The 24,370-nt window shown below is 36.5% G+C and overlaps 1 protein-coding gene and 1 pseudogene across 3 annotated transcripts in view; one reads left to right on the top strand and one right to left on the bottom strand.

Moving 5' to 3' along the window:
* PIK3R5 (phosphoinositide-3-kinase regulatory subunit 5) overlaps window positions 1–24,370 on the bottom strand; it is a 115,096-nt gene that overhangs the window by 28,077 nt on the left and 62,649 nt on the right. For all 3 annotated transcript variants that reach the window (XM_074225610.1, XM_074225612.1, XM_074225611.1), the window contains 6 exons: window positions 24,074–24,189; window positions 19,624–19,724; window positions 16,383–16,451; window positions 15,280–15,418; window positions 1,246–1,315; window positions 656–830 (listed from right to left, as the gene is read on the bottom strand). In XM_074225610.1, the coding sequence (XP_074081711.1) occupies window positions 656–830; window positions 1,246–1,315; window positions 15,280–15,418; window positions 16,383–16,451; window positions 19,624–19,724; window positions 24,074–24,176 (657 nt within the window). In that variant the 5' untranslated portion in view covers window positions 24,177–24,189. The remainder of the gene's footprint in view (window positions 1–655; window positions 831–1,245; window positions 1,316–15,279; window positions 15,419–16,382; window positions 16,452–19,623; window positions 19,725–24,073; window positions 24,190–24,370) is intronic.
* On the top strand, window positions 12,555–13,355 carry LOC141510879 (ATP synthase peripheral stalk subunit OSCP, mitochondrial pseudogene; annotated as a pseudogene).

Genomic DNA, 24,370 nt, shown 5'->3' with positions numbered 1-24,370 from the left:
AAAAAGATATTGGTCAGGATCCATAATGAAAGTCTGATCAAGATAAATCTCAGCATCTTCCCCTTTTAGTACTTCTCTCCTGCCTCCCATGCCATAGTTAACAGCCCCCCCATTCATCAGAAGATTAAAAAGACTCAATATATATATATCTTTACAATTCACAAAGTTCTCTTTTCATCACAATCCTGTGAGGGAATTATTACAAATATTATTTCCTTCATTAGGATATCAGGAAGCTCAGGGAATTTGTAATTTGTCCACAGCTATTTGATATGATCTGATTACAGCTATTTGATATGATCTGATACTGATTTAAGGTGTCATGACCCTGCTCTGGACAGACAAAGGTAAAAGAGAGAATAATGACTCATATATTTGTACCTGCCACAGGAATGGCTCCCATGATCAAAGAATCATAAACATGGAAAGGATCCCTGAGATCATTTAATCCCTCTGTCCCTCTCTCCCAGAGTACAGAAATTTTCTCTACATTATCTTTGATCTGTTTGAATATTTTTATGGGTGAAGGATTCACTAAATAGTTATACACCCAGACATACACGCCCTCCCTCCCCCCCGTACTAAATATTAATGAAATAGGATGTCTGCAAGCTCCATTCTCCTAGTTTTCAAGAGGACAGGTTGGCATTTGTACCTGAAGCATGTGGTGTAGGCGGGACAGGTCACAGCATACCCCAAAAGTGGCCTGGTAAGCATGTTGCAGCAGTGTGATATAGGCACTGTGAGGAGAAGGCTCTGGGAAACTCATCTTATTGGCAACAGATAAGAACTCAGTCTGTACCTCCAAAGGGTTCAGAAGTAGTACAGTGCTGGGGACAAATGAGACAATAAGTTCAGGTTTTATGGGAAACCTGAGTTTCAGTCCAGGATACCCTCTGCCCTGTTTTTGTACTTTGTATTTTATACCTTACTTATATCCCTTAAGAGAATCCTGAGTAAGCCTTGCAAAGAATCCATGGACTTACCCTGCCAACTTATTTTGAAACAGCAGAACCCTAAGAAAGGCTCAAACTAACCATGCTGATGAATCCCCAAGGGGCCCAGAAAGACTCAACCCTGTACGAAATAGTATAGCAGAGTATTAAAGAATAATGACAAAATCTCCCTTCCTTCTGTTGTTCAACCAAGCTTCGTTTCTTGCTTTTTAGAGTTGCAGAAGTAATCAACTGGGTCTCAAAGTATCTAGACTCTATCTGTTCCCATACCTCCATTCTGAGTACTCACACAGTGGAATTTCGGTGACTTCTGATGGACAGTCCCTGTTCTGCCCTCACTAGTCTCTGGTAGTTGATGCCTGCAAAATTTTAAAAAAAGAGAGAAAGAAAACTGTTTAGCTCAAAAGAAATGCAAGAAAGGACATTCTTTCTTTGCAAAGGACTATGTTGTCAAGTCCTCCAAACTCCAAGGTATCTCAGGGTTCTCTGATAACAGAAAGGGGAGAAAACCTCAGAAGATTACTAAGAAAATGGAGGGAAAAGAAAGGGGACTTTAATATCAGGGAATGAAGGACAAGGAGGTCTCACAATTTGGAAACCCTCAGTTTAGATACCTGGTATCAAGATGGTCTGGCCACAACTCATCCCTGTTATCTAGGAATAGATCATGGAGCTCTAATATGGATATCATAATAGCATTTATTAAGTGCTAAGCCCAAGAGATAAAAAGATAAATATTGAGCAGTTTTTGCCCTCAATTGGCTTATAGTCTAACACAGGAAGTATCATGTACAAAGAAGAGTAAAGAAAAATATAAAAAAGTAAATACAAAGCAGTATTGAATGAGGCAAGAGGTGTTAATCATTGAGGAGACCAGGAAAACCTCATGTAGGAGGCAGCTCCTGAGGGAATCTTTCAAGACAATGATTCTAAGAATTACAGATGAAGAAGGAGTGCATTCCAGCCTATGGGGGAAGCTTGTACAAATCTATAGAGATGGAAAATGGAATTTCAGATGTGAGGAAGAATTTGATGATAATGCATAGCTGTTCAACTTGCTAGCTCAGACTGGGACCTTAGAGTATGTGATGAGAAGCAATAAGAAAAGGTAGGACTAGTGCCAGGTTTTAAAAGTCAAATGGAGGAGTTTACATTTTGTCATGGAGGCAACAGAGAGCCATTGGAGTTTTTTTCTTTAGCTATATAAATTGGGCAGTTGCTATGAATTGAATGAAGAACATAAGGAACTTATAGGAAAAATACAGGTAAGGGGTGGTAAGAGTGGATAGTGAGGGGAGAGAAAAGAAATGGTGCAAGATATGGAAAGTGAGAATCAATAGTATTAGAAGACTGTTTGGATATGTGGGACATGGGAGGGGTTGGAGTGTAAGTTATTAAGGACGACTCTTGAGATTTTGTACCTGCTTGAATACAAGGATGATGGATTTTCTGGATGGAAATGGGGAAGTTAGGAAGAAATGTGGGCTTTGGTGGAAATGCCTAAGGACTAGGTGGTTCAGTGACAGAGACCTGAGCCTGGAGTCAAGAACATCAAGTTCAAATCTTGCCTCAAACACTTACTAACCCATGATCCTAGGCAAATTACTTATCCTCTATTTACTTGAATTTGTTCAACTACAAAACGAGAATAATGATAGCATCCATCTCTTAGGATTTTGTCAAGATAAAATGAATTTGTAAAGAATTCAGCAGTGAATGGCATAAAGTAGACACCATTATACATATATAAATATATATATATATATAATATATATATATATATATATAAACATATATAGCTTTTATTGATACAGACCTGGGGCTTAGCAGAGAGATTAAGGTTTTACATATAGATATAGATATAGATATAGATATAGATATAGATATAGATATAGATATAGATATAGATGATATAGATATAGATATAGATATAGATATAGATATAGATATAGATATAGATATAGATATAGATATATAGATATAGATGTAGATATAGATGTAGATATAGATGTAGATATAGATATTATTCATCATGTATGGGAATGATAACTCAATTCATGTGAGCTGATGAAGTCACTAAGTCTAGAAAAAGGTGAGAAGATAGCACAGGATGAACCTTGGAGTACAGCATACATCCACAGTTAGGATATAAATTATGATCCAGCAAAAGAGGTTGAGAAGGGACAACTATTTAGATGATCAGGAAGAGAACAAAGAAATGAGAGAAGAAAGGGTGGCTAGGAGAAAAGCATCATTCATAATGGTAAATGTTATATAGAATGGTCAAGAAAGATGAAGATTAAGAAAACAGCTCTTGGATTGGCTAATTAAATGATCATTGGTAACTGTAAAGAATAGTTTCAGGACTTGCGGCCAAGATGGCAGAGAGAAGACAGGTACAGTTCTAAAGTCTCATGATCTTTATCCATATATCATATGAAACAAAACTCTTAACAGAAATCTGACCCACAAAACCCAGAAAGAAAAGCCAGGAGAAAAAACATCTACCCCAGAATCTGTCCCCTGCAGCAGCATTGGGCGAATTCCGGGGGTGGGGTGAGTCTGGGCACAGAGGGTGGATCAGCCCTGGATCAGCCATATTAGCAGCTGAACTGGAAGCAGGGAGTCTGAGGGCCCAAGAGCCAGACCTGCTGGATCAGCAGTGGGGCTACACAGAGGGGGTTGAGTCAACTAGGGAGCAGAGGCACTGGTGTTGGTGCTGACCCTCTGAAGCTTGCCAACAGGGCTGGAGGGAGAGTTCTAGTACAGGAGAGCTGTGGACACCATCCCTGGGCTCCTCTGGCCTGAGGAACTCTGAGTCCATGCCTCCATTGTGGCTGAAGCCTCTTCCCAGAACAAACAATTGCAGACTACATCTGCCTCAGGCACAGGTGTGTGAGCAGAAGAACCAGCTGAAAATAGGGAGAGGAATGACCTCACCCCAGGATAAAGCCCACCACTGATTGGAGGCAAAAGGATTCAATAGCTCCAACCCCTCCCTTCAAGCTAAGGGAAAAGGCCTCAATCAAGGTCACAGACACTCCAGAGAAAGCAACCAGCACCTCCTACTGGCCAGCCAGAGAAATTGCACTCAGTGAGTAAAACCTCTAGTGATCCCAAGCCCCTGTGAATCAGCGCCTCCCCAACTCAAGGTCTTAGAAAAATTAAGAAGGGTCAATGGAAAGGTGGATCCATAGAAAAATTCTTGGAAGGGAAAGACCCTAACTCAGAGAGACCTAGAACCTCTGAGGAGAATACTATCTGGTCTTCAGCACAGAAAAACTTCCTTGAAGAAATAAGGAAGGAGTTTAAAAGTCAACTGGAAAATCTGGGAGAGACAATTAATACCTTGCAACAAGAAAACAAATCCTTAGAAAATACAATTGGACAAATACAAAGTGAGAACAAATCTCTCAGATCCTCAATTGGACAAATACAAAATGAGAATAATTCTCGCAGATCCTACATTGGGCAAATGCAAAAAAAAATAATTCTCTCAAAACCTCATTTGGTCAAATGGAAAGATATTTCAAAAACAGAATTGATCAATTAGAAAAGGAGTTGCAAAAGGTTAATGAAGAAAACTCCTCCCTAAAAAAAAGAATGAAGTCTGCAGAAACTAATGACTCCATGAGACAGCAAGAGCCAGTTAAACAAAACCAAAAAAGAGAAAACATAGAAGAAAATGTAAAATACCTCCTCATCAGCAAAACCACTGACATCGGGAATAGGTTGAGGAGGGGCAACATGAGAATTATTGGACTTCCTGAAAACATTGAAGAGAAAAAAAAAACCTGGACTTAATATTACAGGAGCTAGTGATGGAAAACTGCCCTGATATGATGGAACCAGAGGGCAAAGTAGTTGAAAGAATACATCGATCCCCTCCAGAAAAAAGACCCTAAAATGAAAACAAGGAATGTTGTGGCCAAATTCCAGAACTATCTGATAAAAGAGAAAATCCTTCAAGCAGCTAGAAAGAAACAATTTAAATATCAAGGAGCCACAGTAAGTATTACGCAGGACCTGGCTGCATCAACATTAAGGGATCTAAGGGCCTGGAATGAGATATTTTGAAGAGCAAGGGAGCCTGGAATGCAGCCAAGAATCCACTAGCCCACAAAGCTAAGCCTTCTCTTCCAAGGAAAAAGATGGACATTTAACAAAATGGAAGACTTCCAAAAATTCCTGATTAAAAGACCAGAGTTAAATAGAAAATCTGAACATCAAACAGGAGGTTCAAGAGACACATGAAAAGGTAAAAAAAAGGGGGTGGTAAAAGAAAAAAAACTGCTATCCAATAAGTTGAAACTGGCTATAATTCAGCATGGGGGAAAAGATTCTCATAAATCTTGAGAATTGTAATTCTAATAGAGAGAATATACCTAGCCAGAAGTGATGGACATTCATGACCTATCCATGAGACTGCTATCCAATGGGATGTAACTGGCTTTCACCCCACTTGGGAGAAAGACTCTAATAATTCTCAAGTATTTTAACTCTATTAGGTAGAATGTACTTAGCTAAAAGTGACAGATACTCAGAATTTTCTATGACTCAGATACAATGATCTAAAAAATGCTACCTCCTTAAAAAGGGGGGACAGGAAGGAGACAGGAGGAGGGAGGGGACTGAATGGGGTAAATCTCATTACACTAAGAGGTACAAAATACCTATGGTAATAGAGGGCAAGAAGGGAGGAGATGAGAAACACTTGAATCTTCTCATCACATTTGGCTTAAGGTCAACTTCTACATAGTTAACTTAAAAAAATCTAACCTTTCAAGTATTAAAAGGGGAAAAGGGGAGGGGGGATGGAGAAAGGGAGGGGGAGTGGGTAAAAAAGGGGAAAGTAACAAAAGGAAGGGAAGGGAAAAGGAAAAAAGGGAAAGGGGAAAAAGGGGAGGGGGTGATATAGGAAGGCAAACACATTGAAGGGGGTGGTATTCAGAAACAAAATACTGGGGAATATGGATGAAGGGGGGAAGGGGGAAAATAGGAGCAGAGGGAAGACAGCCTGGAGGGCAATAAAAATTAGTAATCATAACTTTGAATGCCTTAAAGCATAAGCAAATAGCAGAGTGGATTAAAAACCAGAATCCTACAATATGCTGCATACAAGAAACTCATTTGAAGCAGAGAGATACATATAGACTAAAGGTAAAATGTTGGAGAAAAATATATTTTGCTTCAGCTGAAGTAAAAAAAAAGCAGGGTTAGCAATCCTTATCTCAGATAAAACAGCAGCAAAAATAGTTAGCGTTAAAAGAGATAGGGAAGGAAACTTTATCCTCCTAAAAGCTACCATAGACAATAAAAGTTATTTCAATACTGAAAATATATATGCACTCAATGGGATAGCATCCAAATTCTTAGAGGAGAAGCTGAAAGAACTATAGGAGGACATAGATAGCAAAACTCTACTAGTGGGAGACCTCAACCTCCCACTCTCATATCTAGATAAATCAAGTCATAAAATAAACAAGAAAGAAGGTAAGGAGATAAACAGATTGTTAGAAAAACTAGAAATGGTAGACTTATGGAGGCAACTGAATGGGTATAGAAAGGAATATACCTTTTTCTCTGCTGTACATGGAACTTATACAGAAATTGACCATGTACTAGGACATAAAAACCTAATGATCAACTGCAGAAAGGCAGTGAATACATCTTTCTCAGATCACAATGCAATAAAAGTCATATGCAATATTGGGCCAAGAAGATATAGATCCAGAACCAATTGGAAACTGAATAACCTCACTTTAAAGAATGAGTGGACCAAAAAACAAATTATAGAAAGAATTAACCATTTTATCTTAGATAATGACAATAATGAAACAACATACCAAAACCTATGGGATTCACTCAAAGTGGCTCTCAGGGGATATATTATAGTTTTAAATGCTTACATGAATAAATTGGAGAAAGAACAAATTAAAAATCCAGTTAAATACCAAATTAGAAATTCTAAAAATTAAAGGAGAAATTAATTAAAGCAAAAGCAAAAATACTATTGAAATAACAAATAAAACCAAAAGTTGGTATTATGAAAAAAACAATAAAATTGATAAACCTCTGGTCAATTTGATTTAAAAAAAGAAGAAAACCAAATTGCTAGTATCATAAATGAAAAAGGTGAACTCATCACCAATGAGGAGGAAATTAAAGTAATAATTCGAAATTATTTTGCTCAACTCTATGCCAATAAATTTGATAATCTAAGTGAAATGGATGAATATTTACAAAAATATAAGTTGCCCAAGTTAATTGAAGAGTAGATTAAATACCTAAACAACCCTATCTCAGAAAAAGAAATTCAACAAATCATCATGGAACTCCCTAAGAAAAAATATCCAGGGCCTGATGGAGTCAAAAGTGAATTCTACCAAACATTTAAGGAACAATTGGTTCCAATTCTATATAAACTCTTTGGAAAAATAGGAAAAGAAGGAACTCTGCCTAACTCTTTCTATAAAACCAATATGGTACTGTTACCTAAACCAGGAAGAGTTAAAACAGAGAAAGAAAATTATAGACTTATCTCCCTGATGAATATACATGCAAAAATCTTAGCAAAATGATTACAACAAGTTATCACTAGGATAGTACATTATGATCAAGTAGAATTTATTCCAGGAATGCAGGGTTGGTTCAATATTAGGAAAACTGTTAGTATACTCAATTATATCAACAACAAACCTATCAGAAATTATGTGATCATATCAATAGATGCTGAAAAAGCTTTTTGACAAAATACAGCATCAATTCCTATTAAAAACACTAGAGAGTGAAGGAATAAATGGACTGTTCCTTAGAATAATTAGCAATATCTATCTGAAACCATCAACAAGCAATGGGTAGTGGCTAGAGGCATTCCCAGTAAGATCAGGAGTGAAACAAGGATGCCCATTATGACCACTGCTATTCAATATTGTATTAGAAATGTTAGTGTCAGCAATTAGAGAAGAAAAAGAAATTAAAGGAATTAGAATTGGGAAGGAAGAGACAAAACTCTCACTCTTTGCAGATGACATGATTTTCTACCTAGAGAATCCCAAGGAATCATCCAAAAAACTACTGGAAATAATTAGCAATTTTAGCAAAGTTGCAGGTCATAAAATAAACCCTCATAAATCCTCAGCTTTTCTATATGTGTCTAGCAAGATACAGCAGGAAGAGCCAGAAAGAGAAATCCCATTCAAAGTAACCTCAGACAATATAAAATACTTGGGAGTCTATTTGCCAAGACAGACTCAGAATCTTTTTGAAAACAATTATAAAACACTTCTCACACAAATTTAATCAGATTTAAATAACTGGGCAAATATCAACTGCCCATGGATAGGTAGAGCTAATATAATAAAAATGACAATTCTACCAAAACTAAAATATCTGTTTAATGCCCTACCAATCCAAATTCCTACAAATTACTTTAATGAGTTAGAAAAAATTGTAAGTAAATTCATATGGATTAAATAAGAAATGAAGAATTGCCAGGAGCTTAATGAAAAAAAAGTGCAAAAGAAGGTGGCTTAGCGCTACCTGATCTAAAATTATATTATAAAGCAGAAGTCATCAAAACTGTTTGGTATTGGCCAAGAAATAGAGTGGTGGACCAGTGGAATAGACTAGGTGTAAAAGCCGGAGATGATTATAGTAATCTGCTGTTTGATAAACCCCAAGAGTCCAGCTATTGGGATAAAAACTCCCTCTTTGATAAAAACTGCTAGGATAATTGGAAGTTAGTATGGAAGAAACTTAGATTAGACCAACACCTCACACCCTTTACCAATATAAGATCCAAATGGTTACAGGATTTAGACATAAAAAACAATACTATAAGCAAATTAGAGGATCAAGGACTAGTTTACCTATCAGATCTATGGAAAGGGGAGCAGTTTATGACTAAGGAAGAGTTGGAGAACATCACCAAAAACCAATTAGATGATTTCGATTACATTAAATTAAAAAGCTTTTGCACAGATAAAACCATTGTAACCAAGATCAAAAGAAATATAGTAAATTGGGAAACAATCTTTACAACTAATGATTCTGACAAAGAATTTCTAAATTTAGATTTCTAAAATATACAGAGAACTGAGTCATATTTTTAAAACAAAAAGCCATTCCCCAATTGACAAATGGGCAAAGGATGTGCAAAGGCAATTTACAGATGAGGAGATCAAAGCAATCCATAGCCATATGAAAAATTGCTCTAAATCATTAATTATTAGAGAAATGCAAATTAAAGCTTCTCTGAGGTACCACCTCACACCTCTCAGATTGGCCAATATGACCTGAAAGAATAATGATCATTGTTCAAAGGTTTGTGGGAAATCTGGGACACTATTACACTGTTGGTGGAGCTCTGAACTCATCCAACATTTCTGGAGAGAAATATGCAACTACGCCCAAAGGGCAACAAAAATGAGCGTACCCTTTGACCCAGCAATACCACTCATGGGTCTATACCCTGAATAGATGATGAAAAAGGGAAAAAAATATCACTTGTACAAAAATATTTATAGCAGCCCTGCTTGTGGTGGCAAAAATTGGAAATCAAGTAAATGTCCTTCATTTGGCGAATGAATGGCTTAGCAAACTGTGGTATATGTATGTCATGGAACACTATTGTTCTATTAGAAACCAGGGAAGCCTGGAGGGATTTTCATAAGCCGATTCTGAGTGAGATGAGCAGAACCAGAAAAACAATGTATACCCTAACAGCAACCTGGGGGGTGATGTTCAACCTTGAAGGACTCGCTCATTCCATCAGTGCAACAATCAGGAACAGTTTTGGGCTGTCTGCAAAGGAGAGTACCATCTCTATCCAAATAAAGAGCCATGGAGTTTCAACAAAGTTTAAGGACTATTCCCTTTAATTTAGGAAATAAACAGACATCTTATTGTCTGATCTTGTTATCTCTTAGACTTTTTGTCTCTTCCTTAAGGATATTTCTCTCTCATCACACTCAATTTGGATCAATGTACAACATGGAAACATAGTAAAGACTGACAGATTGCTTTCCATGGGGGTTGGGGGGAGGGAAGTAAGATGGGAGGGAAATTGTAAAACTCAAATAATATCTTTAATAAAAAAAAAGAATAGTTTCATTTGAAAGATGCAGTCAAGGGCAGCTAGGTGTTGCAGTGGATAAAGCACTGGCCCTGGAGTCAGGAGTACCTGGGTTCAAATCCAGTCTCAGACACTTAATAATTACCTAGCCATGTGGCCTTGGGCAAGCCACTTAATCCCATTGCCTTGCAAAAAAAAAAAAAAGATGTGGTCAGAAGTCAGATTGTAAAGGTTTAGTTAAGTGAACTTGAGGGGGAAAATGAAGAAAATGATATATAAATCTATAAATACATACTCATAGAGAAGCTATACATATACATTTCACAAATATATGTGTGTGTGTGTATATATCAAAAACAGATGCCCACATATATGTGAAATGTATATCTTCCATTTAAAAGTTTGACTGTGAAAGTGAGGAGAGATACTGGATTATAGTTTGAAGGAGGGTCCAAAAGTTTTTAAAGGACTGGAAAGAGTTGGGTATATTTTCAGATAGCAGGGAAGGAGCTAGTAGTAGAATTCATTATTTGATTTTTATCATTCTTTTTTTTTTAGCATGCTAAGCTACAAGTTCTCCCCCTCCCTTCAGCCCCAATGTTCAAAACACATTTCCATATTAGCTAAGTAGAAAAAAAATTCAAAGAAAGTGATAAAAGTATGCTTGAATCTGTACTTCTTTACTTCTTTCTTTGTAGGTGGATAGTATTTTTCATCATGGGTTGAAATAGTACTTTCTTGGATTATTATATTGATTAAAATAGCTATATCTTTTACACTTGATCATCATCTCAATACTGCTATTACTGAGTAGATTATTCTAGTTCCACTAAGTTCACTTTGCATTAGTTCCTAAAAGTCTTACCATGGTTTTCCAAAACCATTCTGTTCATCATTTCTTACAGCACAATAATAATCCATCACAATCATATACCACAACTTGTTCAGTCATTCCTTAGTAGTTAGGCATCTCATCAATTTCCAATTCTCTGTCAGTACTAAAAGAGCTGCTCTGAATATTTTTGTACATATAAGCCCTTTTCCTTTTTATTAGATATCTTTGGAATACAGACCTAGTAATGGTATTTCTGGCCAAGCTACTTAAAACTGTTTATTCTTAGTTTCGTCATCTATAAAATGAACAAAAAAGAGACAATAGCTTGAGATAGTGATTCCCCCACCCAAGGAGTAGAGCATAGCTTTAACAAAGTTAAAAGTTAAAAAAAAAAGTCTGGGAAAATGAGTAATAAAAGAACCTGATCATACAAGGTTACTAAAGTGACAGGGAATATCAATATACAAACATTCTGAGGAGTTGAAAGCAACAACATATACAAAGTCTCAAAGAAAAATGTAACCTTGGTCTCAGGTCTTAGAAGAGTTTAATTCAAATAAGAGAGGCAGTGGGAAAATAGAGAAAAGAAATGAAAATGATGAAAGAAAGACACAACAGCTTGTTAAAAGAAGCACCAAAAAAAGTTGAATAAAATAACAACTCAAAAAAACAGAATAGGTCAAAAGAGACACAAAAATTCACTGAAGACAAGACTTCTTTTAAAAATCAGAATTAGCCAAATGCAAAAGGAGGTTAAAAAAAATTTACTGAAGAAAACTATGCCTTAAAAAATCAGAATTGGGAAAGTGGAAGTTAATAAATCATGAAATAACAAAAACAATAAAACAAAATCAAAAGAATGAAAAAATAGAAAAAATGTGAAATATCTCATTGGAAAAACAATTGATCTAGAAAATAGATTGAGAGAAATAATTTAAGAATTATTATACTCCCTGAAAGCCATGATCAAAAAAAGAATCTAGGCATATCTGTCAAGAAGTTATCAAAGAAAACATCCTGGTATGCTAGAACCAGAAGGTAAAATGGAAATTGAAAGAATCCACTAATTACCTCCTGAAAGAGATCTTAAAATGAAAACTTATCAGAACATTCTAGCCAAATCTCCCAGTTCAAGAAGAAAATACTACAAGCAGTAAGAAAGAAATAGTGCAAGTGTTTATTTTTGGTAGGGAAAAGCTCCAGAAGCATGTTAGCTTCAGTTCACCATCTTGGCTCCACTCCTAATCATATCTACTTATAACTCTTAAGAACTTATTAGAACATTTAGAAGGATAGGTATATGTTGACCATGATGGGATGATATCCAAAAAACTTAAATTAGGAGATGAGAGAAAGGAATGCACTAGAAGAGGAAAGGAAGTAGGATGGGATCAATTATTTAACCATGAAAGGGATGCAAAAGAGCTTTTACAGTAGAAGGAAAGATGAAGGCGGATGGTTAGGGGTAGGAGAGTGTTTGAACCTTAATGTAATAAAAATTGCCTCAAAGAAGGAATAACATACACATTCAATTGGGTATGGAAATCTATCTTACCCTATAGGTAGGTAGGAAAGAAAGGGGAAACAAGAAGGTGAGGGGCTGATAGGAGAGAGGTAGTAGTCAGAAAGAAAACATTTTTTAGGAGGGATACGATAAAAGGAGAGACTAGAATACACAGGGAGAAAAATTAGGATGGAGGGAAATAAATAGTAATCATATCTGTGAAAAAAAATTTACAGATTCCCCCTGCCGAGATCCTGTTTGATCTATAGCAGCCACAGGAGAAGTTGGCTGCACCCAGTGCCTCTAAGATGATCCAGCAGGTACGCCACTTCACACTTCAGTGGGCAGACCATTTGCTAAATTGGTCAGGCCTCCAATTCAAGTATATGGTCTAGAAGGTCGATATGCCACTGCCCTTTTTTCTGCTGCATCTAAGCAGAATAAACTGGATGTGGTAGAAAAGGAATAGCTCAGAGTAACAACCCTTTTGAAGGATCCCAAAATGGTTGGCTCTATTATGGATCCGCATATAAAACATTCTAGATAAAAACCCTAAGTGAAATCATAGCAAAAGAAAAGTTTTCCCCCACCACAACCAACCTCATGAAATTGCTTGCTGAAAATGGTCACTTAAACAGTACCCCAGGAGTCATTTCAGAATTTTCTACCATGATGAGTGTGCATTGTGGAGAAGTACAGTGCTCAATTACTACTGCCTCTACTTTAGATGATGCAACTCTTTCAGAATTAAAAACAGCCCTGAACAGCTTTTTAAGTAAAGGTCAGGTTGTGAAAATGGAAGTTAAGACTGCCCCTTCAATCATGGGAGGAATGATTGTTTGTATAGGAGAGAAATATGCTGATATGTCTGCAAGAATCAAGATCCAGAAGCTAAACAGGATTATGAAGGAAGTAACATTTTTTTCACAGTTCATCAATGAAACTTCCAAAAATTGTGGAAACAATAAAGTACTTGGAAATTAAAAAAAAATTTATAGTAAGTTTAACAAGATAGATGTCCGTTTTTTAAATATATAGAGAACTGAGTCAGATATGTAAAAATTTTGCTAAATTGTCAAAGGATATGAAAAGGAAGTTTTCAGGTGAAGTAACCAAGGCTAACTATAGTCATATAAAAATGCTCTATGGGGCGGCTAGGTGGTGCAGTGGATGGAGCACTGGCCTTGGAGTCAGGAGCACCTGAGTTCAAATCTGGCCTCAGGCATTTAATAATTACCTAGCCCTGCCACTTTGGGCAAGCCACTTAACCCTGTTGCCTTGCAAAAACTAAAAATAAAAAATTCAAAAAATAAAAAAAAAATGCTCTACGCCACTATTTATCAGAGAAATGCAAATTAAAACAACTCTGAGGTAACACCCCACACCTATCAGATTGGTTAATATGACCAAAAAAAAGGAAAATGACAAATGTTGGAGGGAAGGTAGAAAAATTGAGGCACTAATGCACTGATGGTAGAGTTGGGAACTGCATCAATCATTCTGGAGAGCAATTTGGAACTTTGCCCAAAATTCTACAAAATTCTACCATACCCTTTGACCCAGCAATATCACTACTAGGACTATATCTCACAGAGATTTAAAAAAAAGAAGGAAAAGGATGACATGTACAAAGTTATTTATAGCAGTTATTTTTGTAGTGCTTAGGAACTGGAAATCTATCAGTAAGGGAATGGCTGGAAAATGATAGGTGATATAACATTATGACATACTACATTGTACTATATTACAGTACTATATTGTACTATAAGAAATGACAAGCAGGATGAACTGATGCTGAGCAAGATGAGAAGAACCAGAAGAACATTGTACACCCTAATAGCAACATGCGAGTGATGATCAAGCTTAATGGACTTGCTCATTCCAACAATCAGGCACAATTTTGGAATATCTGTGTGGAGAATGCCATCTGTATCCTGAGAAAGAATTGTAGCATTTGAACAAAGACCAAAGACTATTACCTTTAATTTTTAAAAATGTTTTCTTAGTATGTAATTCTGCTATATCTCATACTTTATTCTTCCTTAAGGATATGATTTCTCTTTCATCACATTCAACTTAGATCAATGCATACCATGGAAACAATGTGAAGACTAACAAATTGCCTTCTGTGAGGGGTGGGGAGAGGGAAGCAAGATTAGGAGAAAAATTGGAAAATTCAAAATAAATAAAATCTTTCAAAAATTAAAAAAATGATAAGCAGCATGCTCTCAGAAAAATCTGTAAAGATTTATATGAAGTGATGCAAAGTCGAATGAGCAGAATCAGGAGAATACTATCCCAAAGTAACAGCAATATTGTGCAATGGTTAGCTGTGAATGACTAAGCTATTTTCAGCAATATAATGATCCAGGACAATTCCAAAGGGCTTTTGCTTAAAAATGCTATCTATCTCCAGAGAATAACAGATGGAGCCTGAATGCAGATCAAAGCATACTTTTTTAAAAACTTTCTTAATTTTTTGTGGATTTGGATTTTGGGGGGTGGAAGGGGTTTATGTTTTCTTTTGCATAACTGCATACATAAAACCTTTAGTAAATTGCTTGCCTTCTCAAAGATGGAGATGGGAGGAAGGAAGGGAAGTTGGAACTCAAATTTTAAAAATGAATGTTAAAAATTGTTTTTACATGTAGTTGAGGAAAAATAAAATATTAAATAAATTTTAAATATTTTTAAAATATAATAAAAATTAAAATATATTTTAAAAGCTAAGTAAAACAAACTCCCATTCAGGCTCAAAATTGTAGAAGGTGCTGAAGCGTGCAACTGGCTAATAAGAACAAAGGATGCTATTTCCAAAGCTAAAATATGAATGCCTATCAACATCTTTATTGGCATGCTTTTCTTGCTGTTGCTTTCCATTTTAGAGCATTGGTACATACATACATACCTGGCACCTTGAGCTCTGCATCAATGAAGGTGAGAAGCTCCTGACAGATGCTACAGTAAGGAATGGGCCAGGTCAGGAATCTGTGGTAGGTTCTAGCTGCTTTCAGAAGGAGGTCAGAATCTGGTGGGAAGTGTGGAGTCTGGGTGAGAGACATAGAAATAAAGCAAAGAACAGAGTCAGAATTGGAACACAGTGTGAGTGTGGAAGAAGACAATGGCATAATATAGGAGAAGAGATCTGGTTCCTCAAAAGAACAAATACACAGCACCAGGAAATTTGAGTCACCTCAGAAGTAGGGATGTAGTAAACCAAGAAGTGGCAAATAAAATAGAGACCAGTAAGACCTCTTTCCTGGAGTATGGTCCTCATACAATATATTACAAATGTTATAATGGTAGTCTAGGAGTTGTATTCAAAGCCTGCATCATATAGTAATGGGTGACAAGTGTTAAAGTTCAAAGATGTTAAATAAATGACTATGGCCACATATGTATTAAGTTTCAGAGTTGGGATCTGCACTGAAGTCTTTTAAATACATATTCATATTTTTTCCACTACATTTTAAATATATATCTCTTATTACCCTGAAAGCTCAATGAGGGCAATCAGCCTACTGGTTTTTTTAGCTTTGAATCCCCAACATATAGTTGAGTGCTTAATTATTGTTGAATGAATGAACAGAAGAAACAAATATTCACCTTCTTGGAATGGATTTTATTTTTAGCAAGAGTTTAAAGGACTAGGCTGATAAATACAATACACAACTAAGCAGGGTCAAAAGGTGGAAAAGAGATGTGATTATAAATTTATAAGACTAATTTCCCCCCCATTGCTGAAGGTAATTCCATAAAGAGAAGTGTGTTCTGAGCAACAACACTGGTGAGACATATGGACTGCTTCTGAAAGATGATGCTCTTCTCACTTAAACACAAAAACTCTGATTGTTGCAAAGAAATGAACAAACCCAAAACATCTTTTGAAGTGAGTGTCAATGAATAGTCAATGAATTGTTAACTATTCCTTTATAGAAGAGGCAGGATCTAGAGCTAGCAGAATTCTAACCAGATTTCAGAGGCTTTAGTCTAACCTTCCTCAGAACTTACACATAGGACAGTAGAGTAGAAAAGCAGAGCCAGGGGAGCCAGAAGATCATAACTGCATTTCTCTTGGACCTGTAGGAAACAGGGAAGACAGAAAGTTAGCCAAACCTGTAAGAGAGAGGAAAAAAAAGAGAAGGGGGAGTCTGGAGAGAATTGAAGAAGAAAGAGGAAGAAAGATAAGGAAGGGAGGAGAAGGAAGAAGAAAAACAAAGAAAAAATGAAGTAAACTAAGAAGCTGGGGGTGGCGGGGGGGGGGGGGTGAAGGGACAAAGTCATGAGCTACAGATACAGAATGTTCCCTACATGTAACAGAGGTCACTGCTCTGGTTGGTTTTGTTTAAGTGTCTCCTGATTGGGAATGAAGATTTTTGGAAAATAACTGTTAAAATAATTAAATAGAAATGGAGATTGTTTCTCAAAAGCATGATTTTTCTTTTTTGTTTGTTTTTTTGGTTTTTGCAAGACAATAGGGTTAAGTGACTTGCCCAAGGTCACACAGTTAAAAAATTGTTAATTATCTGATCCACTGTGCCATCTAGTTGCCCCCAAAATTTGACTTTCAAAAAGTCCTCAAAGATTAAAAGGCATTTAAACCAGGTCACTTAGCTGTCCACTTGCATCATCATTTCAGATGGAGATTCTTCCTGGTGTTGAATGGAATTGCTGAACCTAGTAAATGCCACTATAGTCAGGCTAAGGCCTATATTCAATTTTAGCTCTAGTAAGTATTGTTGAAAGATGATTTCAGGTTTTTCTGCTCTTGGAGACCTCATTAATTCAAAATGGAGCTCTCTCATATATTCTATTAAATAATATAATTTGTGTATCTCAAATACCTTTTTATAATGCTATACTAAATTCAATCCAGACTTCTAGAGAAGAAAAATTCCATTTTGAAAAGATTACTAATGTGGGTGTATGATAATTTAGTGGTATAGAAAGCTATACTCTTCATTATCTACATATGAAGCATCTTTCAGTTTAAACATACTTCTCAATTTTTCTACTGGCAAACCTTTGTGAGTGAAAGCTTCCAACTTATTGTTTTTTTAACTACTCCTCCTCCTAAAAGGGTAGCTTTAATTTCTAGATACTATCTTCTGCTGTTATCAGCAATTTTTTAGTGGTCATTAGAGTCTGGTATTAGTATTAATATTATTATTATTAGTAGTAGTAGTAGTATTCACAAAATACTAATTGAATAGCTTCAGTCTTATGCTACTAGTTATTTTATATCACTCCAATGCTTTTTCACCTCATTTAAATAATATAATGTCCTCAATCTTATACTTAGGATTAATTCCTAAGATCAAGAAAATCAACACCCATTAATTCATAATACTTAGTAAAAAAGTTTCCATTTTTTAAATTAAATTCAATAAATTAAAATTATATTTAGAAAAGCAATAATTAAACATTGAATATATGGCATATATAGAAGTAAACAGAGAAATAAAGTTATAAAAATAATATAAAATATATAATATATATTTTGGTGGAAATATAGAAAAATAAAAAAATTATATGTAATTAATATGTATTAGATAAAATAATAAAACAAGAGACAGAATATTAATAGGAAAAGAAAAAATTATGGTCCCCATCTTTTCATAGAATGAACTATGTGTGCCCTAGTTGACAATCACATCAACCCTTGCCCCTTACTATGTGCTCCTGATTTATTTACTTATTAATTTTCAATCTGTGTTCTAAAGCAAACAAGTTATATATTCTGATAATTCTCCATAAATTAATAGAAATGCACAATGGGAGCTTTGAGTTCCCACTCCAGTTTATAAAAACCAGAGAAACCTCTTTTTCATAAACTTTCTCTATTCTTTCAGCATCAACTCTGCTGTTTTTGTTTTGTTTTCTGATTTATTTATAGGTACATCTGTCTTATTCTTTGTGCAAAGCAAATCAGGTTTGCAAAAAATAATTATATACATAGATTCATGTTTCAAAGTCTAGGTTTAAACTTCTTTTGGATCCCTAAAAGATGATCCTCCTCCACCCCCACCCCCCACTTAAGGAGAGGATCATACAGAAAACTTAATTCTCAAAAACCTATAAGCACATTTCAAGGAGCAGAGGGAGGAAAAACATTATGAAAGAAATTCTAACTCAATTATCATAGACTGACTCTAGAAAATATTTTAAAATAATAATATCACTAACAAATAAATGGTTTTTCACAGTTTGAGTCAGAAGAAGCACAATTACCTCTAAAGAAACCAATGCATGAGTTATTTAGATAAATACTACTTTCTTCTAAATCAGGAAAAAATTTGCACAGGGAAGGTGGTTAGAAAATTATGCTGGAGGTTGGACGATCACTTCTCAGGGAAACTATGGGAGGGATTCCCAATAGAAGATTGGACTAGTTAGTAATACTGATGGTCACCTAAGCCTATGTCTCTATGATGCAGTTTGAAAGTTATTCTCCATGATAAAATCTACTGCCATGTTTTTCTATTAGTTTTTTCTTTTTTGTCAACAGAAATTTCCTAAAGAGGCTAAAGATGATTTATTTCATTCTTGTTCAATTTCAATGGAGAAAGGGCAAGGGAAAAAGCATTTATTACTTAACAAATGTTGCCTACTATGTTCACTGTTGTAAGCACTTTTACAAATATCACCTCATTTTATCTTCATAATAACCTTGTAAAGTAGATGCTTATTATGATCCCCATTTTATAGCTGAGGAAACTAAACAGGTAGAACTAAGGGATTTGTCCAGGTTTACAAGGCTAAGAGGTATCTGAGTCTGCAATGAACTCTCAGGTTTTCCTGACTCCAGGTTCAGACGTATCCTCTATGCCATCTAGTGGCCTCAGTTATTACTGGAGATTGATATTGCATAGACATAAACCTGTACAGATTTATCTATATATGTGTATGTGTGTGTATTTACACATACAAACACACCATTTGTTTTCCTATGTACATACAATAGAAAGTATGTTCCTTGAGGGCTGGGACTGTTTTGTTTCCTTTTTCCTTTTTTTTTTTAATTCTTAGTACCTAGTCTGTCACAGTAGTAGGTGCTTAAAAAATCATTTCTGAACTGAATTGAATGGCTGTTGATGTCTCTTTCAAGATTGAGGTTTACATAATTCATACTAACATCCTAGTTTCACTCCCTAATTTCTTTACACCTCTTCCTCCAACTCACTGTATGTTTTTTCATCCCTGTTTGTCCCCCCCACCCCCACCCCCTGCCAAACCCTGGGCCAGGTCTTACCTCTGTGGTTTTCTGCAGGATCTGCTCCAGGAGGATAAGGAAGTTGTCTGGGTCCCTACTGACAAGCTCTTGCAGGCTCCAGCAGTTTAGACATAGCCCAGCTAGAAAGGGAAAGAGAGGGAAAGAGGTCACTTATGGGCCTCTTCAAAGTAACAGAAGGGGAAAAACACTAGGAGCCCAAATAGAAACTTTGAAGAAAAGCTTAAGACACCCTAAGCTCAATTTTACCACTACCCACCCAACTTTCATTCATCAAACAAATTCACCAAACAAATCTGTATGGAACATGAGGGATGGGAAGTCATTATGGAATATTAATTTAATACAACTTAGATTTTCATGAATGACTTTGGAATACAAGGTATCCTCTCAATTCCTTCTTAGCATTCCATCAGCCCTGTTCCTTAGTCTCTCTCTAGAGAAAGCTCCTATAAGACATACATTCTCTTAAAAAGACTAAACAGTTGTTAGTCAAAAAAACCTGAATTTCAGTCCTGACTCTGAAACTTAGTAATTATGTAGTCCTCAAGCTAATTATTTGATTCCACAGAGCCTAAGTTTTCTCATCTATAAAACAGAGAGATAACAATATCAACTATATGATATTGTTCTAAGGATCAAAAAAGATACTGAAAATATTTTTTAAAGTAAAATGAATGTTGATTAAAAACGTAAATTGGAAATAATTCACATTTGTTGGTGCTGTTCAATCGTTCTGGTCATGTCTGACTCTCCATAACCCCATTTGGAGTTTTCTAGGCAAGATACTGAAGTGGCTTGACATTTCTTTCTGCAGTTCATTTTTTAGATGAGGAAACTGAAGCAAATAAGCTTAAGTGATCTGCCTAAGTTGACATTGCTAGTGAGTGTCTGAGGTCTTATTTCAACATAGGAAGATGAGTTTTCCAGACTCTAGGTCTAGCACTTTATCCACTGTAAAAATTAGGTGCCCTAATTCACAGTTAGCTATCTCTAAAAAAAGAACTTCACAATTCAAAATACTTTCTTCACAATCATTCACTGAGGTAGGTATAGTACAAGCTAATTATAGTCTTCATTATACAGATGAGGAGACAGGTTCACACAGTCAGTACAATAGAAAGAACACTGATTCAGAGATCACAGGATCTGGGTTCAAATTCTGATTTTGATGCTTACTGTTCACCCTTGATCAAGTTACAACTGTCCTGGAGGCAGCATGGAAAGGGAAAAAGATCTGGTTTCTAGCCCCAGTCTGATCCTTAATATTTCTGTGATCTTGAACCTCCCTGGGCCTTGGCTTCTTTAAGATGATAAGCCTCGGGGCAGGTAGGTGGCATAGTGGATAAAGCACCAGCCTTGGATTCAGGAGTACCTGGGTTCAAATCCGGTCTCAGACACTTAATAATTACCTAGCTGTGTGGCCTTGGGCAAGCCACTTAACCCCATTTGTCTTGCAAAAAAAAAACCTAAAAAAAAATGATAAGCCTCTGTGACCCTTCCTACTCTGAGATTCTCATCAGAATTCTAATATTTGTAGCACTTCAAATGCATTCCATTTCTGTGCTCAATATCATTCTGTAGCCATTTCTAGCATTATTAATGAACATATATGTTTTATTTTATTAATTGACATATGGGATCTGTTATAAAAAGATATTTCTATTTTGGGACTTAGCACAGGATAATCTCTAAGTCTTTTTTTTTTTTGCTGGCCAGTTTCCAAACTAGAAAATTCTCAAATATATGCTTAGTCTCACCAATTGCCCTCCCCATAGCCTTCCATTATTGCTACTTCCAGTTCTCTTAGTGGCTCCATGGCGAATGATAAAAGTTTCAAAGAAGCTAGTTTCAAAAATATTTTACCCAGTGGTTCCTTGGGTAGACCAAAACAGCATCCTCTCCCATAACTATAACTCTTTTCCATTGCACTATGAAGTTCTGAAGAGACTAGAAATTATTCTGTGCAAGAGGAACTGTGTTTGTTTAATTTGGAAGGGAAACTTGAAGGGGACCTGATAACTCATGGATTTGAAGGACTATCACATAGAAGAGGGATTAGTCTTTTTTGCTTGACCCCTAAGAACATAAGTAGGATAAATGGGTGTAAATTGAAGAGAAGCAGATTTTGGCTCAAAAGAAGGATTAACTTCATAAAAATTAGAACAGCCCAAAAGTGGAACAGGTTGTCTCAATAGGTAATGAGTTACTCATCATTGTCTTTAAGCAAAGCCATTTGTTGAATGACCATTTATTGAAAGTGTTATGGAACATTCCTTTATATGCATAGGTTGTACTAGATGACTGCGGCTGCATGTCTGAAGAACACTGAATTTGGAATCAAGGTGTCCTAGGTCCAAATACTAACTGACACTTATGGTCTATATGAGCTTGGGCAGGTCAGTCTCTCTGAATGTTTGCCAAGATATCATGCCAATGGAAAAATAGATTTTTCACGTGCTTCCTAGGTGCCAGGAAATGTGCTGAGCTCTGGGGAGCCAGATACCACCAAGTAAGACAGCCTCTATTTTCAAGGAGTTTAAATTATAATGAAGACAAAACAAAAAGGAATGCTGGTAGGGGTCTAGGAAAGGAAAGTACTTGTCTGGGGTCATGGTGAAGAGATGACTCAGAAAGGACACAGGCCAAGGCAAAAACTGAACAAGCATTAGGGGACCCAGGGACAGTCTAAGTCCTCTAGTAGGGTAGAAATCCAGGGAAAGAAAGAAGACCACTAGGAAGTCACATGGAGGCCTGGACTTGAAAAAATAAGGCAAAAGAAAGTCCAAACAAAAGAGCACTGGAAGCAGAGATGGAGGATTTAGATTCAAATTTTGTCTCCTTCATGAGCTGTGTGAATAGGAATAATTCACTTAAAGTCTCTGATCTAAGTTTCCTCCTCTATAAAACAAGGGAGTTGTGCTGGAAAGGATCCTTCCAGCTCTAAATTTATGAATTTATTATCTGAGGAAATAAGATTAAATGATCTCTGATCTCTTCTAGGTCTAAATCTATAACCCTATATCATATCTTAAAATAACAATTTAGAGATGGAAGGGCCCTTAGAAGCCACTGAATCCAGTCCCTCTCATTTTAGAGATCAGTCGACTGAGGCTCATATAGTTGGTAGGTATGTCTTGAGGAAGGATTTGAACTGAAAGGTTTCTGACTCAGCCCAGCACTCTAATTCATGGTACCATCCAAGGTCCTCTCTAGCTCTGGCCTGTTATTGGGCTAATCCTCAGGTTTCTGCTTCAGTGGAGAGCAGGCAGGCAAACAGGTAGTTGTAGAGGACAGCCTTTTGTGCTTCTTTGCTTGGTAGATTCAGTATCAACTGGGCCTAGAATTCCTGTGGTACAACACCTATGGCCAGGGGCTGGTAAAATATGCTAAATGGTGGTTTTAAGCTATAGGTAATTCTGCCAGAAGAAAGTCTTTGTCACCTTCCCCATTTCCATGGACAGGGTGGTTTAATTTCCCTCTTCCTGTCTTTAATATTAGGTTTTACTTTTTAAAGGATTTGATAACAGGGTTGGTAGTTAACAGATAATAATAATATTCTTATCTCCATTTTGCAGAGGAAGCATTTTTGCTGAAAGACACCTTGCTATTCAAGGGCAAAGCCACAACTCAAATACAGTTCTGATCTCAGAATTTGTGTTTTCCTTTGTGTCACAGTAGCCCAATGATATCCACTCACTAAAAAGCTTTAAGATAGCAAAACCAAAGATACCACTGGGATCTCCCTTAACAAAAGCTCTACCTGGTACAGGAGGACATCAGTCCCTGGGGTCCCCAGTTTCTCTTTCTTGGAGAAGAATGAGGTCAGCCTTTTTGACCCATCCATTTCTCTCCCTCTACTTTGTCATTACAGTGCATACCTTCATAAAAACACCTGTATTTTCACATACTTTTCTCTCAGATGGCCACCATAGGTATTCTATACCTAATCTGATATCAAAAGGCAGAGGAAATGAAGGCTGTAGTTGGCATATAATAATGTTTATGGAAAGTACCATGCAAGTTCTGGCTGTGCCAAGCACCATGGGATGCTGGCGTTTCCATCTACAAGAAAGGCTGCTGACACTAGCATACCACTCTTCCTTTTTCTGTCATATTCTGCATATTTTTTGAACCAAAAGGATGAATGTTCTCCAAGTAAATGAATCCTTGGATTTATACAACTTCTGGAACTCCATTCCTTCCATGGTTTTTCAATAGTCATTTTTTCCAAGCATTTTGTTAATAATGTTTTCTGTAATCTCAACCCCTCATTTCAGGATACAAGTTTTTCTTTGAGGTCCTCTCTTTCCAAAGGAAACACTAGGATAGCAGCTCAAAGTTAAGAGCAGGAGATTATGGAAGGGAATGGCCTAGCCCCTAACTGATGGTTAGTAAGACCTCATGTAAGAAACAGGACAATCCCAGACTCCCAATTTTTCCTTGGTCTCCTTCCTCCCTATACAGGTACCTGTCCAAGTGGTAGTACCCCGGCTGACGCTGAGCCCATGCAAACACCGTTCTAAGGCATGTTGGATCCTGTCCTCCGTGCATGTTGTGGCCATTGATTGCATTCTGAATCATTGCCTAAATGGAGAAGAGAGATATCATTAGAAGTGCTTCCTCCCTGGAGATTTTTTGTTAGGAGGGTGCCGGATACCCTACAATTACACCAGCCAAGCTAAGGCTTTCTCAGAGAATCAGGCCTACATTATGATCCAGACTCCATAGCTAGCTGTGATATCACAGGATTGCCCCAAAACTCCAG

The sequence above is a fragment of the Macrotis lagotis genome, chromosome 2 (assembly GCF_037893015.1).
Source record: "Macrotis lagotis isolate mMagLag1 chromosome 2, bilby.v1.9.chrom.fasta, whole genome shotgun sequence".
Taxonomy (NCBI): Eukaryota; Metazoa; Chordata; class Mammalia; order Peramelemorphia; family Peramelidae; genus Macrotis; species Macrotis lagotis.
This window is presented reverse-complemented; position numbering and strand designations above follow the sequence as displayed.